The sequence below is a fragment of the Stegostoma tigrinum genome, chromosome 25 (genome assembly GCF_030684315.1).
Source record: "Stegostoma tigrinum isolate sSteTig4 chromosome 25, sSteTig4.hap1, whole genome shotgun sequence".
In the NCBI taxonomy this organism is placed as follows: domain Eukaryota; kingdom Metazoa; phylum Chordata; class Chondrichthyes; order Orectolobiformes; family Stegostomatidae; genus Stegostoma; species Stegostoma tigrinum.
In genome coordinates, this window is record NC_081378.1 from 19,350,223 (window position 1) to 19,368,607 (window position 18,385).

Below are 18,385 nucleotides of genomic sequence, written 5' to 3' on the forward strand. Positions count from 1 at the left end.
GAATTCAAGGCTATGGGACAAGTGCTGGAAAGTGAGATTAATGTAGATTGGCACAGACTGAATGGACCTCTGTGCTGTCTGATTCTGTCTCTGTGTTCCTCCGATTCTAGCTGTTTGAGCACCTCTGATTTTGGCTACTCCTCTCCTGGCATTGTGTCTTTGGGTGTGGAGGAGCCAAGCTCTGGAAATTCCTTCCACAAATCTCTCCATTCCCCCCCCCCCCCCGCCCTTTTATAGTGCTTCACAATACCACCAGCTTTGGCCAAACCTTTGACCGGGTGTCCTGATGTCCCCCGTATAGTTGTGCACCTGAAATTGAATTCAAGGCTATGGGACAAGTGCTGGAAAGTGAGATTAATGTAGATTGGCACAGACTGAATGGACCTCTGTGCTGTCTGATTCTGTCTCTGTGTTCCTCCGATTCTAGCTGTTTGAGCACCTCTGATTTTGGCTACTCCTCTCCTGGCATTGTGTCTTTGGGTGTGGAGGAGCCAAGCTCTGGAAATTCCTTCCACAAATCTCTCCATTCCCCCCCCCCCGCCCTTTTATAGTGCTTCACAATACCACCAGCTTTGGCCAAACCTTTGACCGGGTGTCCTGATGTCCCCCGTATCTGTCTGCTCTGTGTCAGGTGATTCGCTCCTGTGTACCACCTTGGGTACATGCCATTGCGCTGAAAACTACAGAGATGGACGTTGAGTGTATGAATATGTATGAATCGAGCCCTGTGTCTGTATCTCAGTTTTTACACTGAGTGTGTAGATAAATGAGTGTTTGGATGTTGGCGAGTGTGTACGTGTGCTGCGTGTGAGCAAAAGAAGTCTTTCTGTGTTTGTGTAAAATGTGTGATGAGTGTGAACTTGAGTATGATCAAGTGTCCCGAACTGTGGGCGTCCGGTGTGTGCACATATGTGCATTTGTGTTAGAATGCGTGGGTGTGAATGCGTGTGTGTGTGTGTGCGCGGGTTTCCAAAAGCTTTTCACTGTGGTTTTTTTTCCCCTCTCTCTATCTCCCCCCAGTGATGTGATGTCGATGGTTAGCGCACAGAGCATGCCTCTCAGTCCGACAGCCAGGAAACATGAGGAGGAGCAGCAGCAGAACACTTGCAACTGCAGCGAGGGCGAAGACGAGGAGAGTTTCAGCCGAGAGGACACCATCTACCACACCATCAGGACGAGTACAGCAGCTAAAACCGGGCACCAAATGGACAACCCCGCGCCCAGCACTGTGGTCATTCGCATTGGGGTCCCCGACCTGCAGCAGACGGTCAGTAATGTGCGGTTTCAGTGTGTAATTTTCCCTGCAATTGACAGATGCAGTTACCTTCTCCGGCGAAGGGGTGGGTCTGACACTGCACTTGCTACATAAAGTAGCGTTCAGGTCTGTTCTGCATGTATTGAACTGGGAAGCCGAAGTTTAACTCTTGGTTTGCCGGATTTGTCTTCTAACAGTGCACAGCATGTGTATAAAACACCTGTGTTGTACCCAGAGACTGCAAGCTCCGGGAAATGCTGTCCTGGCATTGTGATTAATCCCATCATTTGTGTGTTTTCTATGGAGAATAAATGATACTCTTTGGAAAAGAGTCACTTTGCTACTCACTAATTTCCCTGCAGTCTTGGAGTTTCAAGGCTTTCCTGTTTACTGTAGCTGGAACTGTGATAGCTTATGCCCCTTCTTTACTAAACTGTGTTAACAAGTGCGTTGGGTCGCTCTTGAATTTGTAATTCCCCGGTTGGGTTGCCTGTGTACACGTGATGTGACATCAGTGGGAGAATGTTACAAGCTTGGATGTAGCAAGACCAGTAGCGTGCAGGTTTATCATTGCAAGAGTGTGTGGTAGATATATTTATGAGATAATTAAAACAAAACACCCTGGTCTTCATCTTACAGTGAACTGTATTTCATGTCACCAGAGTTAAATGCTTAATTCTGTGAACACCATTTTTTTTCTAGGACTGACCTGCAAGATTAAAACCATAATTCTCCACATGCTACCTATTTTTAATGCATTTATCCTCTCTCCCCAGTTTGCTCTTCAGTTCTGACATGAGGGGGTTTGACAGTGGCTCTGAGAGTGCTTTTCTTGACCACAAAGAACATTACTTCAGTTCGGCCTTTCAGAGAGCCAAATATTTGATTCTGGGGAGGAAGGAATTGTGGGACATTGTATTCTTCCTGATTTATTTTTTCACAGTTATCTGGTTTTGTGTTCCAGCTGAAATTCTCATCCATGCCTTTCATACCCTGCGCGCACACACATTCCAACGCTCTCCTGTCGGGCTTTCAGTTTTCAGCCTCTGACGAGGGCATCCAAAATTCTTCATCGCTTGCTATAACTTGCACCATCACCCCTGTGCTCCTTGATGTTGATTGACTCCCTGTCCAAAATTCTCATTGTTGCATTTAATCCCTTCATGAGCCCTCCCTACATCAGTAATTTCCTCCAGCCCTAGAAACCGCTGGGATGTGTGCATCCCTCCAATCCTAGTCTCTTGTGTATCCCCACTCTCTTCATCCAACTGTTCATGTAACTGTTGCTGACCAGGCTGTCCATTGTGCAGGCCACTTCCTAAAACATCTGTCTTTTTAAAAAGATATTCTTTAAACCACCTGTCTGACCTCAAGAGGCTCAGTGTCAAATTTTGGCTAATTTTGTTCCTGCGTGTGCCTCAAGTGGTTTTACTATGTAAATGTAGTGTTGACATGAGTGTGCATATTGTGAATTTTATTGTTGGTTATTTTTACAAAATACTATCGCTGGCACATTTTCAGGGGGTTACAGTCATAAAGTGTTTGGATAAATGGGTAGGGCACAAAGAAATTGAATGGATGGTAAAAGAGGCATGGTGGCATGAAGACTAGTCATCTCCTTGGCAGCAAAGATTACTTCCACAGAGTGTCCCCATTCACTAAACAATAGAAGCTTCTGTAGTGTTCTCCCACTATCTATTCCCACCACTGAGACTTCATACATGTCCCACTCATGAAATGACAATGGTCCCCTCTTCACAGAACTTGAATTCCAGTCACAGTAAAGGCCTCCATTTTGCTTATTGCAGAATTGCTGATGGGATTGTGTATGCTTCCGGTGTGATGTGCTCATAATCCAACTACTGGGTTATGGTCCTGATGCATTGTTACAGCATGTTGCATAGGGCAGATAAATGTGACGCATATAATTTTGGTAAAGGGTAACAACTGTTCCAGGCAGATTTGGTCAAAAGGTCTGTGTATATATTGTAAATTCTCTATTGTATATTGTACTGTGGATTGATTCAGTCGGCACTAATAACTGCAAAGTAACCAATTTCTGTAACCCCATTCATCGGTTTAATCAATCATCATTTGTAACTAGTCTCCTCTCTCAATGTGGCTGTGGTTTAAATAGAAAAATGGATGCTTCTACCTTCTCAGACTCAGTTCAAATCCTCTTCAAGGAAAAAAAATAACTGTCATCTGTGCACAGAATTATGTTCAGAACCCAAAAGACAAATTCTGAAGGAAATGGGGTAACTAGTAGAGGGGACCAGTAAAAGTGGCTGCCTGCGATTAGAGTAGTGGTGTTTGATGGGCCAGTGTGAAGGGAATTGTATCAAACTGTGCCTTTTTTTTTGACAGTCTCAACATGTAATGTAGATGGAGCTAAGACATACTTAACGAGTATGGGAGTGTTTGATGGAATAATGTGTTCATGTGAATGGAGTTATGTTCTCTATCTGACTCATTATTCATGCTTTTAATTGTAGACCTGACTTTATAAATGCTGTCCCAGTCTCTTCCATCTTTCATTAACCTGACTTTGATGAAAACTCTGTTTCCATTTTCTAAAGAGCACCAGTTCTGTTCACCCTTAATCCCCGTTCTTGCTAACTTACATTGGCTCTCGTTAATGCATCAATTTTTAAATTCTCATGGTTTGCTTTAAGTAACTAGAAAATAGTGGGATCAGTGCTGCTGACACTGGCAGATTCATGATGCATCATCCAGGTGACCATTCTTCTGCCAAAGGTATTGACAAGCTTTTGAACAGTGGAGGGCATCATAGCAAAGTCAAGTGTTCTTACATGATGTGCAGGGCCACTGAACTCTTAAACACATCGGAACATATTCTTAGATAACAAAGTGTGGAGGTGGATGAACACAGCAGGCCAAGCAGCATCTCAGGAGCACAAAAGCTGACGTTTCATGCCTAGACCCTTCATCAGAGAGGGTCTAGGCCCGAAATGTCAGCTTTTGTGCTCCTGAGATGCTGCTTGGCCTGCTGTGTTCATCCAGCTCCACACTTTGTTATCTTGGATTCTCCAGCATCTGCAGTTCCCATTATCACAGAATATATTCTTATTTGCTTTGAGGTAGTATTTAGGCAATAATTAAACTACTTGCCGGAAGAGATATAAGGAGCCAATCTTTTAATGGTCATTTTCTAGTACATTTCAGGTCGATTAAATAATTACTTGCTGTCATGGGATGCAACCCATTGTCAAGAACTAGAACCACATATTGACAGCTTCATGCAATTCATTTACATCTTGAGCCACCAGGGGGAGCCTCCTCTTGATATTAATAATCCAGCATATGACATCAGATGTGCTGACTCATGGGTATCCATGGAGATCCCTCATGCATTGTAGTGGATTCACTTCTTCCAATAAAATGAATTTGGAGCTGAGATTGTATCGGGATGATAGCTTCACTTCGAGGTGTCCTTGATTTAAATGCTGAGAGCTATCGTGGAGGAGGCTTGTTTTTTCTTAGCTCACGATGAACAAAACTGGGAGTCACAGAAGCTGAAAAACTTGCAAATGACACATACTGCTCTGACTTGTCTAGTACACTTCTAAATGGAACTCCAGTACAAACAGTACATTCATTTCCAAGTATTGCTGTTTTCTTTAACTGTTTTTTTCTCCTTAGGACCACTACCTGTGGCCAGATAGTTTACAGTTAGATATCTCACATTCCAAATAAGGACTATCCCTGTTAATTGTCCCAATGCATAGTGTTTGCTCCATGTCTGTCAACAGCTTCAGCTGACCTGTGTGCATTGGGCCTTAAACAATTTGCGCCTCTTTACTACTTCACAGCCAGTGCAACTTCTAATCAATTAAAGTGAGAAAGGGATCTCTGTTGAATAGAAGCCAAAATGCTGTGGATGTTGGAAAGATCTGGAATAAAAACATAAAGTGCTGGAAAAACTCAACAGGCTTGACAGCATCTGTGGAGAGAGAAACAGTTGTCATTTTGGATCTATTCTAACACTTCTTTGGAACTGAAAGTAGCTGGAAAATTATGTTTTTTTAAAGCAGCAACAGAGGGGGAGGAGGAGCAAGTGGAACAGATTGTGAGGGTGTCCAGAGCAAAAGACAAAGATAAAGACAATAGTGGTAAAGGAGAGATGGACTTGTAAAATAGATGCAAATGGCAGCTGTGAAAGGGAGTAAATGGGTCTGTTCTACTGAGAGCGAAGCCAATGAGACATGCCCAGGGGAGGGTGGGGATGTAAGAAAAATGGAATGAACTGGTCATATTCTGAAGATGTGCAACTCAGTATCAAGTCCTAGAGGCTGTAAAGCATCTAAGTAGAAAATTAGAAATTGTTCCTCCAGTTTGCACTAAACTTTGTTGAAACAATAACCGGCCCAGGATGGAAATGTTAGCAAGGAAGCGAGGAGGTTTATACTAAAATGGCAAATAACTAGAAGGTCAGGGTTATTCCTTTGGACAGAGCAAAGGTGTTCCACAAAGTGGTTACCCAGCCTCAGTTTGATCCCATTAGTGTAAAGGAAGTCCCATTGTGAGCAGTAAACTAGGTTGAAAGAAGTACGAGTAAAATGCTGCTTCAGATGTAAGGTTTGTTTTAGGGCTTTGGCCAGTAACAAGGGAGATGAAAATGCAACACCTTCTCTGATTGCACAGGAACATTGTAATGGAGGGGACTGTTTCTGAGGAATGCTGATGGTGAAAGTGGGGGAGAGATATCTTTATAGGCATCTCTGAAACTTGGGCTCAATCAGAAAGACAATTAAATACAAGTGAATCCTTTAACTGTCTTAATTAGCTAAATTGAGTCTCACTGTTATTGCATCTCTCAAAAAAACTTACAGCTCTCCGACTTCAAAACTATAATCATTGCTCCTCTGTGAGCATATGGTCAGGCACTTTCTGCTTAGCAAGATCCCAGAAATGCAGTGAATTCCACATGTGGTCAATTTGTTTTTCAATGAGGAAAGAACGTCAGTAAGGCTATCTGAAGATACTGCTAATCCTCCAAGATCCAGACAGATATTAAAAGGTTCTATGTGAACAGATGGATGGGTGTTCAACTTAGCATTTCATTCAAAAGATGTCACATCTGACAGTGCAGTAATCCCTCACCACTACACTAGGAGTGATGACTTGGATGAAATGCATTAATAAACAGAGTGGATGGTTTTGACAAAGAAGGAAGGAGTGCCAATGATAGAGCCAAGCAGGCACTGGCCCAATGTAATAAGCAAATCAGACCATGAGGCCTAGTGTACCTGTGAAGAGCAAATCAATGACACATTATGGGAACTGCAGTCAGAGACCACAGGAGTTTCCATTTGGGTGAATGACTTTTATTAAATATGACTGGTGTTTAAAGGCTGGAGTAAAATAAAAATTAAAATATAAATAAAAATGACACATTTATTTAATGTGTGCAGACTGCAATGAAACACAGAAAGGCCAGAAGAATATTTTCAGTTTGATAATTCAGCCATGTGCAATAACCTGTGATAATGGGAACTGCAGATGCTGGAGAATCCAAGATAACAAAGTGTGAGGCTGGATGATCACAGCAGGCCCAGCAGCATCTCAGGAGCACAAAAGCTGACTTTTCGGGCCTAGACCCTTCACCAGAGAGCAATAACCTTCCTGCTTTGGGAATCTCTAGTGTGATTCCTATTTGTGTGCTTTATCTGAAATTCTCAGCTTTCCCATTTCTCTCATTTCACTGGCTTTATCAGTGCGCACTCAAAGCCCATTTCAGAACCTGCTGTACAATCTTGGCTGCACACTGTGCTGCATTACCAAAGGTTTCTAGGCTTCCGACAGTGCATGGACTAGGTGTGCAGTTAGAGGGACTTCATAGAGGAGAGTAACCTGCACCTGTTCACCCTTCCAACCCAGACACTGTACCAGTGTAGTCATACATCGCCCCCATCTTGAATCCAGGGTGTTCCTGATTGCAGAGAAACCACCTATCCCTCCACACTCCGGCCTCCCAATCCCCCGCTTTTCACTGGATTAAGCCCTTCCCAGCCATGCACTGCTATTTCTCCTAGTCTTGCTGCCCCCTTTCACAATTGTCCTGTGACCTTCTCCAGAGCCCTAAGGCAACAGGGCCAAATGGATAATCGATTGAGATTCAATCCCATGGCAACTGCAGCTCACTGACCCCTTCCCCCCAACTCTGTGCCCCCCCCCCCCACACCATGACCAAAATGATGTGATAGCTCCAATGAAGACATGCTCCGATCCCTCTGCCTCCCCGCCGCCGGACTCAGTTAGCCTTGCACCGGCTCCTGCAGAACCACAGGGACAGACTGTGCCTCACACTCTGAACTAAAGCGACATGGATCCCCTGCCCAATAAAACCCAAAGCGGATCCAGACCATGGCCAATCCCCTCGACTGGTATAGAAATAGAAAAGAAATCAGAGCAAGGGTAGCCATTCAGCCCTTTGAACCTGCTCCTCCGTTTAATCCAACCATGGTTGATCATCCAATTCAGTACCCTGTTCCCAGTTTGATCCCTTTAGTATATCTAACTCCTCCTTGAAAGCACTCAGTGTTTTGGCCTCAACTGCATTTTGTGACAGAGAATTCCATTGGTTCACCACTGACTGAAGAAATTTCTCTCCATCTCAGTCTGATAGGGCCTACCCCACATCCAGATATTGTGAAGGGAAGATGTCCTGAACTGATTGTGCCTGGACCCCTGACTGATGGGTACCATCCTGGACTTCAATTAGGACTATCCCCTAAAAATATGAGACTGGACTGCTTCATTGCTGCACATGCCATGTGTTTGCACCCTGCCCTTTAAGCCATGTGTAAATTAAAACTGATTCTTGGATCCCTTTAAGACTCATCTATCTGTTTAACACATCTCCATTTCACTTTCCTGTTTCAAAACAAAATCATAAGATTTGGGTGCTGCTGGCTCAGCCAGAATTTGTTGCTCGTCTTTATTGATCCCTGGGCAGGTGACAAAGAGCTGCATTCCTCTATCACGCCTGTCCATTTGGGATAAGTCGGTGTTGTTAGGTTGGGAGTTCCAAGACTTTGACGCAGCGACAGTGAAGGAGCAGGGGAACAGCTCCTTGTCAGGGTTGTAGGTGACTTGGAGTGGAGCTTGCAGTAATTCGTGTTTCCATGCATCTGCTCTCATTCATTAAAACCTAATTTTAATGACCAAATGAATATCTCCTGTTGTAATTTGTTGTAAAATACCCTTGTTAAGCACTTTAGAATGTTTGTTTTGATAAAATTGCTATATAAATTTTAAATTGTTGTATTCCAAGGATGGAGATTGTCCCTGGACCTGGCAGTAGTGATACCTATTCAAGTTACCAAGAGAAAAGCACTTCAGCACCATTATTCAGTGCTACAATGGGTTAAGGACTCTGCATAAGCTTTTCTGCAGGGTTCCTGTAAGTTTTATTTGTCTCTCCTACTGTGATGATCTTCTGTTAGGTTAGGGGCAGGGGAATTATTGAAGGTTTTGTACATAAATCCATTGAAAACTATTATTAAACTTAATAGACCACACAAAGATTTCCATTTGAGACTCTGCAACCTTCAGGACTCTATATTGAGTCCAATAATATCGAAATCTGGACTCCACCTTCTATGTCCTTTATCTGCCCCACACCCCAGGCCCTGGTCCTGATATTGACTACTTGTGGGCCCCATTATCAGCTTTTCCCTCTCTCGCACTAGCTATTACTCATCCCTTTGTCTCCCTAACTGTCTTTCTCCCTCTCTCGGTTCCCTCTCCACCAACTTGCTTACTCCTCAGACCACCTCCACCACCTCCCGCACCCCCCCCCCCCCACCCCCGCCACCCACCACACCCCCACCCCGGACCTCCAACATAGATCACACCTTTTCCTAGTTCTGTAGAAGGGTCATTGGTCCTGAAATGCCAAATCAGTTTTTCTCCGTAGATCATGCCAGTTCTGCTGAGTTTCTCCAGCAGTTTTTGTTTTTGTTTTGTGCTGTACTGTTCCCTTGCCCGCCTCACCCAATCATTCCACCACTGTGACCAGTTGGCACTTTCTTGCATGTTCAATTTCTAGGCCTTTCAGGAGGGAGACGCAGCTGTTTTACACTCCACCTCACTGTCAAAAACAACCCAGCTGAAACTAAAACTATCTATGAGGGGTTGCACACAGATAGTAAAAGCAGAAATGCCGCAATCCGGGCAGGTTTGGAAAATGGAAATGTTGCACTGTTGTGATTCAACTTTGTACATGGAGCAAATAGAGGGATTTTTACCGTGCTGCTATCTCCTATAGATAGGTGTTGCCTTCTTAGTGTCACCCACATGACACATTATTTGTTCAGTGAATTACATCAAGAAACCAGCTTAAATCCTAACACAATGTTGTCTGTTTGAAACCCGAGCTGCGTAAATAGAGTAATATGCAATGGTCAATACCTGAAGGAGTTTGGTACTTAGCATGAGCATTAGTGACTATCAGCTCTGGATAGCATGGGTTAATATAAATGAAAGATTCCAGTACACTCTCTTTCCAAGTGTATATATAGCACAGGTTAGATACAGGGTAAAGCTTCCTCCATTTTGCTTCAGTTACATGGTTTAATTCCAACAAAGATATTGCCAATTCTTGTATCGGTCATTTTTGTGGCTTTTGAGTGAGATCACAATTTAGTGACAGACTGGGGTCAGTCTTATGTATTGGGCTAAAAATGTAGACCTGGTTGGAAATTGTTCCATACACGTCAACAGTAGACATCCGAAATGGAATCTATAGCCTAGAATCTTATGATATTGACAGTCAGATATCCCAGTGCAATCCTAAATGTGCAAGTTAATCACCAGAGGAGACCCTGAGCTCGATGACTGAGGGAGAACTCATGGCTGCACCCATTGTTTTTAATAAATAATTGCTCCATTCGAGATGAGAGTTTTCTGGGAACTTGGTCCTCACTTCGAGATGAGCTACTCCTTTATCCAATGTAATTTGGACATAGTTGGCCATCACCTGAAGCAATAAAGTTTTGGGGTTTCAGTCCATATGCACCGATGCTGGGCAATGTCTGTACCTACTGTTACCATAGTAACTAACCTCAGTTGGTGACGCATTTGTTTCTGAATTTGAAGGTTCAGGGTTTGAATCCTAAACCTGAGTTATACACATAATCCAGATCGCCTGGATGAGAAGTGAAATCCAGGTGACATTTTTAAATCAGAGATAGTGGGGACTGCAGATGCTGGAGAATCTGAGATAACAAGGTGTAGAGCTGGATGAACACAGCGGGCCAAGCAGCATCAGAGGAGCAGGAACGCTGACGTTTTGGGCCCAGGTCTAGATCTGAAACATCAGCTTTCCTGCTCCTGTGATGCTGCTTGGCCCGCTGTGTTCATCCAGCTCTACATCTTGTTATCTGACATTTTTGGATGCTTTGATTGATGTTCAAGATTCCATGCCAATACATGAACATGCAGAAGCTGTTCCAGTTGCCTGGAAACGTTCCTTCGTCATTCACCCTTATCACATGACTGACAAACTGGACATTCACCTCATTCCTGTTTGGATCTTGGCCCTGCACGCAGTGGTTGCCACTTTGCTAGTATAAGAGCAGACACGGTGCTACAAAGTAGTTCAAGTTTTTTAAAGCTTTTTGAGATGTGTCTGAGATACGCATGAGTGATCAAAAGTAATTCTCTTTCGCCATTGATTTTCTTCAAAGGGAAAAGCAAATGATTTGGCTTCAGTTTCACTGGGGGAGATTTCGCCTGTTTTAATGGGATCCTGCAGCAGACCTTGGGTCATACTGAGACCTGGACAAGAGTTGGGAGTTGTGGTGGTGAATGTTGAGGGTGAAGTTGGGTTAGAAGATGTATTGTGTTTACATCAACATGGCATTCAATTCTGCAACAAAGCCAATAATGGGCAGAGTGTGATGCTACAGGGTATTACAGTAAAGTCAACCTCTGTACTGTGACATTGCTTTTAGGAAATGTCAAAGTTTTGTCAATCTGTACCCATTCACCTCAGCAAAAAAAATCAGTGGGGTTTAGGAGACAGAAAGATAGATGATATTTACCAAAGACGGTGAGAACATTCCAGACTAAACTCGTGATTTGCAGTAAGTAGCAGGAGAAAGGGAATAATTCATTTGTGTCTGTTATGACATGGCCTGGAATGTATCTCACTATTGACTTCTGTAAGTGTACAGCACATGGTGGGTAAGAGAGACCAGTTTTGACTTGTCTGGTGTTGTATGGCCTGTTTGTGTCTATGTGTTAACTCTTGTATATGTACAGATCACTGCAAGTAAAAGGTAATAATCCACAGAACTGGGCATATGTTGAACGGATGATAGGGCTATAAAACTATACAGTCTGAGTGAGATCCCTCTGTCTCCGGTCTTTGGGATTTTCATTGATGTTCTGGCTTTGCGGAGTAATGTTTCACATTCATTGTTGTGCTGTGAATTCATTCTACTGAGGCTCCAAAATTAATTTTAACTCCACATGCACCTGTTCAGCTCAACTTAAAAGCATCACTCCCTCCTCTTCTTTGACATCTTCCTGGGCAAGGATAAAAATGCAACACGTACCCTTTCATAGTATCCGTACCATGTGGAAACAGGCCCTTCGGCCCAACAAGTCCACACCGGCACTCAGAGTATCCCACCCAGACCCATCCCTCTAATCTACCCATCCCTGAACACTACAGGCAATTTAGCATGGCTAATCCAGCTAACCTGCACATCTTTGGACTGTGGACTGTGGGAGGAAACTGGAACACCTGGTGGAAACCCATGCAGACACAGGAGAATGTGCAAGCTCCGCACAGTTAGTCGCCCAAGGGTGGAATCGAACCTGGGTCCCTGGTGCTGTGAGTCAGCAGTGCTAACCACTGAGCCACCGTGCCATCCTGCCTTCTTCAATCCCACTGTTCTTTGGCCGTCTAACACTCCTTTCATTGTGAAACAGCAATTTCTTTTACCTCTCACTGTAGCATTGAAGAATTGTAGAAACGGTATCTTATCTTTTAATTTAGGAACGCTGCGTCTTTTGGTCTACATTTGAGTTCAGTTATTTTGGGTTAGAACCTCCAGACTCATCTTTCAGGCAGCAGAATTCTTTTTCCAATTCTGAGGAGAGTTCATTGATTTGACCCATTAACTCTTTCATTCCACAAATGGACCTCACCTGTTGAGCACTTCCTGTAGATTGATGTGTTACAGGCATTGTGTGTGTTTTACTGGTAAACTCCATTATCCTGGGAAAGTAGCTACTGAGTGACTCATTGAAAAGTTTAATTGCATTACCATCACTAGAGGTAGATTTTCCAGTAGTGGAAAATCTGTAGTGTTGGCAATGTGTGAAGAATGAAGAATATATTGGAGAATGAGACAACTCCCAATCTTCCAAATTTTCCCAGTCACGTCCCCACTCTATGGGCAAATTCTCCCCAACATTTCAGCTCTGAGACCCTTTGTCAGGATGTTCCAACAACAAGCCACTGACCTCAAACTTTGGGCAGGATTTTTAATGGAAGCGAAGACTCTGCCAAGCACTAACTATGGCAATGGGTGCAAATATCCTGCTCTTCCCTTCTGCTGTAGGAAATGAGGCCATGATTTCTAAAGGTAGGGAACTGGAAACGGACCCCATTTTGGCTCTTCCAAGGCTCATAACCTACAGTGTGTGAGTCGACAATGATAGAATCGATGTAAGGACTTCGAAAGGTAAATAAGATCTGTTTGGCTTTCATCCTTTGAAGTGATTGACATCCTTTGCTTTTTAAATATGGAAAAGAACAGGCTTAAGCTGTCAATGAAAGTCTTCTTATTAGAAAAAAATCTGCTGGATTGCTTTGATTGACAGACCATCTAGTGTAACTGAGAAAAAAAAGTGCCATCAGTTTGAGGAGTTTCAATAGAATTCTTTGTTGATATGCCTCCAGTTATTATGATTGCTTGACTGAGTTTCAAACCTGCAGCTGGGGGTTTTGAATACCTAGTTTGATTGATAGTTAAAAGAAGTTATTCAAGGATTAGAGCCAGATGAATGCAGCAGACCAAGCAGCATTAGAGGAGCAGGAAGGCTGACGTTTCGGGTCTTGAACCTTCTTTCTGAAGAAGGGTCTAGGGCTGAAACATCGGCCTTCCTGCTCCTCTGATGCTGCTTGGCCTGCTGTGTTCATCCAGCTCTGCACCTTGTTATCTCAGATTCTGCAGCATTTGCAGTTCCTACTATCTCTTATTCAAGTATTAGCTATCTTTGATATGGGGTCCGAATAAAGGTTGTTAGTTTCTATAAGATACTGAACGCAAGTGTTAAAAGCTTTGAATGGATTTCAAGACTAGGGACTTTTCCACTATCAAATGTATATGAGCGAGAGCTGTGTTAGTTTGTTAGAAGTTTATTTTCTTTTCATCTCTGCAAACTTCTAATATCTGATGAATGGCTTTGGTGGTGGGATGGGGTATGAATAAATGGGACGCATATGATGGATTATATGATGGCCATGATGCTGGATGCAGAGGCCGTTGGGCATCGGGGTAGGGGTATGTGAAGTGTATGTGTCAAACAGCTTCCTGAAATAACCAGGACAAAATTTCAGAGAATCAAGTCGGGCCTTCTACACAGCCAAACTTGGCACTCACCAACCCCAGTGCTGCATAGAATCTGCTTCCAGGATGGAAAACCTAATTCCATCATGCCCTCACCTCCATGGAACAAAAAAATTAGTTCCTTTGGGCCCTTTAAAATCAATGCAGGTTCACAGAGTCAGGAAATTTACAACACTAGCTACCTGTGTCAGTTGATAAAATCCATCCCATTAATTCTGCCTTTCTTTCCCATGTTGCTGTCAGGCCTGCTGAATGTTTCTAGCACATTCTACCTTTATTTCAGTTGCTGTTGTTTAGACTGCATGTTATGACAGAAATCTCTGTCGGATGTACTGAGGCTTGCTGGCTTAGTAGGTCAATGAGCACCTGGTGTAGTCCAGTTCCTAGTTTGATCCCAGATCTGTTGTAAGTGAGCAGATCTGAAATAGGAGGTCATTGAGGCTCAGTAGTTGACCTCATCAGCTGTCTTGCTAAGGAGGTGCTGGGAGAACAAAATTGACCATGTATGCTGCTGCAACTGACTGTCCAGTGACCTCTACTATAAAATCCATTCTCGGCTAAAACTGGGGCAAGGCAGAATTTTGTGCAGGGCGTGTTGTGGCCAAACAGTTGCCTGTGCTCAGCTTCAAGGCCCAAGTGTGAAAACAGAGACTTTGGGTGAGACAATTAGAGCATACAGATGTCTGTGGAACCATAGCCCAGTGTGATGTTGCCCTGTGGGGATCAAGGACTAAACTTGGGGGGGGGAGAAAAAATAATGCTGGCAATAGAGCAGGGACTGTGGGAGAGAGGGGATGGCTCTTCTGAGGATAAAGTAAGCTTTTCTGCTCACAGTCACATTGCTGGTTAGACGGAATCTCCCATAACATTGTGAGAATGCCCTTGAGCCAATTGTATTTCATTACTCTGTGACTAAATCTCAAAACATGAGCTGCCAGATGTGAGGGACCAGGGCCAACTTGATTGAAGACGTATTAGGAATAGCAAGGAGTTTGAATGAGCTTAGAACTATTGCCTGATGGCAGCAGATTCTGTGGTCTAAAAATAGCTTTGAATTGATTAGCAGAGCCTATATTTCTGTCTGGCGAACTTGTGGAGTGAATGAAATGTGTATCACTGCCTGAATGCTGATGAGATGGAAGTGGAGGAGAAGCCTGGTAAATGGTCACATATTTGGCCAGCTATTTTCAGGGAATTCACTCGTAGGTTGTGAAAGGCAATATCATCTGCCACCCTATAAATGTGGTCTTCAACTGAATAATGTAGTGCAAGTTCAACTAAAGACTGCGTAGATTTAGTGTGAGGTTACATTTCTCAAAATCCAACTCCCGACATGGAGGAACACAACGCTTGGGGCAGGTAATGTGAGGCTTTAAAGTATTCAAGGCCTTTGAAGTTAGATTCAAGTAACATGTCGCCCTGGATTACACGTTACCTCTGGGGCATTTATTTATTTACTGTTAATTTAGTTAATGTAGTTCTGCAGAGCCAAGTGATAGCCGACTGATTTGCAGAACTTAAGGCAATTAGTCCACTATTTAGATTGGAGAGGGGTATTTCCTGGTAATGTGTAGCATTGTTTTTCTAGGCATAAGTGCAGAGGTTGGCCTGACTTTTCCTAAATTTATTTAGCAAAGACTCCTGTTGCTGTCATAGCACAAAGTCTGCCACTCTGTAGATAGGATTTCTCACTAGGTATTTGATTGTGCTTTCCCATTTTTCCTGTTCTCTGAACCAAAGATGTCCGCTGGTTGATCTTACTCAGGAACGTTGTTCCATATGGAATGCCGGAACAGAACATTTTCTGGTTGGTAAGATGCAATGAGTGGTGAAGAACACGGACTGCTGAGATTTCAACTTCTTACAATTTATAAAATTTACTCGGATGAAAGGAGTCAAGATATAGTTAGTAAATTTGCTGCTGACATAAAAATTGGCAGGCTACCAAGAGTAAGGGAAATTTTGATTGGAGCATGTAAGATCCTGAGGGTGTGGAAGGGATGTTACTTCTGGTGGGAGGATCCAGAACTGAGGCCCATTTCTTAAAAATATGGTGTCACCTATTTAGGACAGAATGATTGGAACTCTGTTCCTCAAAAGGTGGTTGAAGCACAGTTTCTTTGAATATTTCTAAGAGAGTCATGGATAGGTTCTTCACAAGCAACGGATTGGAAAGTTAATGGAAATTTACAGAAAGATGGAATAATCCAATCAGTTATAATCTTATTGAATGGAGCATCAGGCTGAAGGGACTCAATAGCCTGTTCATGCTCCGAATTCATACGTTCTTATGTCCATATCAATACTTTCAATACTTTTGGGTTTTTGTCCCGAGGTAAAAGTGTGGAGATATGATGTTTGCAATGGTAGGAAGCCGGGGAGTTGGTGGTGAGCAGATGGGTCCAGTTGTGATGCACATTAAGCATTCATTTGAGGGCCAACAAAACGTATGTGCACATCAATCTTTGCAGACAGGTGTAGAGTGCTCTGCCGCAGAGTTTGACAGGGCAAGGGCTAAGGTTCTGTGTTAAGGTAGCAGTACCCCATGTATATCTGCCAAGTTTGGATAATAGGTTCTTTCTGCTTTTGACATTTGCTTCTGTCTTCTTCAGGTGTTTCCAAATGGATAATATCCTATCTATAGTCCCTCCCAAGTGTGTTGAATTCTGATCAAACATTAGCCTCTGCCTAATCATGTGCTCTGTCCATGGTGCTAGTACAGCTTTGGGTGGATAGATTTCTCATTGTCATGTTCCAAAACAACATGATAAAAATCTCCAGAAGGTCATGAGGAACACCTTTGGAACATTAAGGCCAACAGAATTCAGGATTCTTGAGTTTATAGACATTGACCATTGGTGTTTTCAGGGAAAATATCCTCCTTAAAGAATGCCATCATTTGATAGGTGGTGATGCACACCCATTGACACAGGACCTAGATAAGAAGAACCAGCCATCTGAAATTTGGTAGCCCCTACAGGAGTATACCTGATACCTTAGAAACAGACGACAATCTACCTCTCAATTATGCAACTCCTGCTTGACTGCAAACATCATCAAAGTCAACTTGGTAGTTGACCCCATTGTAGTCCTAGGTTTGAACCTTGCAGTGAAAATCCTGACAACCCTCCAACAGTAGAGGATGGGCTAAAGAAGTGGAGGAATACAAAGAACAAAGAACATTACAGCAAAGGAACAGGCCCTTTGGCCCTCCAAGCCTGTGCCAATCGAGATCCTCTGTCTAAACCTGTCATCTGTTTTCTAAGGGTCTGTATCCCTTTGCTAACTGCCCATTCATGTACCTGTCCAGATATATCTTAAAAGACACTATTGTGTCTGCGTCTACCACCTCCGCTGGCACTGCGTTCCAGGCACCCACCACCCTCTGCGTAAAGAACATTCCATGCATATCTTCCTTAAACTTTCCTCCTCTCACTTTGAACTCATGACCCCTAGTAATTGAGATCAGGGTGTGACACTAGCTATCCAATATAAAACATAGCCCACCTGCTGAACTTGTCCCGAGACATCTGATTTTTCATATTCATTTGTACTATGTCAGCTGATGCTGTTGAAGGATTGTTAAACTCAACATTGAACTGTAACTGGTTCCCCAGCCATACAAATCAAAACCCCTCTGACTTCTGAATGAACATGAGTAGATCACTTCCATCAGTCAGATCTGGACCACCAGACAGTTAGATTGTGGCTGGCCTTTAACTCAACTTGATTGACTAGATGTAAGGTGCCTACTGACAATGGTCATCAGTCTGATATATCAATTGCCTTTTTCTGTTAGCAGACGTTGCCTTGCCTGAGTATTTCCAGAATTTTATGTTTTTATTGCAGGTTTCCAGAATCTGCGAATATTGGTATTCTATTTAGCTGACTTCGATAATCTTTATTTGTCTCTCTGCTATGTTCAAACACTAACTTGCTCCTCCACAGTCTTCCCTTAATGATTGCACATTTTCTGTAATGGTTTGTCCTCTCCATCTCTATTCAGTCGCTTCAAGAACACAGTGATTTGATTGATATCCCACACACTCTTATTTTCAATGTTCCAAATCTTCATGCAACTTTCATTGAGCTATAGGCATTTCGAGCTAAGGAAGAAATCATTGCAATTACACTGGCTCCTTGTTGGGATATATCAAACCCTACCATTGGTCAACTCCCATTTAATCTTCCCCTCAAAACAAGTCTCTGCATCAACCAATCACTGTGAGAAAACATTCCATATTCCAGTTATTCTATTAGCACAGCACTGCTCACTGTCCTGCAAGAAACTAGCAAGAGTTAAAAGTGGGATAACTGCTTATAACAAGGTGTAGACCTGGATGAACACAGCAGGCCAGGCAGCATCAGAGGAGCAGGAAAGCTGATGTTTCGGGTCTAGACCCTTCTTCAGAAATAACCCGAAACATCAGCTTTCCTGCTCCTCTGATGCTGCTTGGCCTGCTGTGTTCATCCAGCTGTACACCTTGTCATCTCAGATTCTCCAGCATCAGCAGTGCTC

At 43.2% G+C, this 18,385-nt stretch overlaps 1 protein-coding gene across 1 annotated transcript in view; it reads left to right on the forward strand.

The window, feature by feature from the left end:
• The first annotated feature begins 695 nt into the window (after positions 1 to 695).
• shank3a (SH3 and multiple ankyrin repeat domains 3a) overlaps positions 696 to 18,385 on the forward strand; it is a 730,589-nt gene continuing 712,899 nt past the window's right edge. The window contains exons 1-2 of the mRNA XM_059654527.1: positions 696 to 711; positions 1,021 to 1,267. Coding sequence (XP_059510510.1) covers positions 704 to 711; positions 1,021 to 1,267 — 255 coding nt within the window. The 5' untranslated portion in view covers positions 696 to 703. The remainder of the gene's footprint in view (positions 712 to 1,020; positions 1,268 to 18,385) is intronic.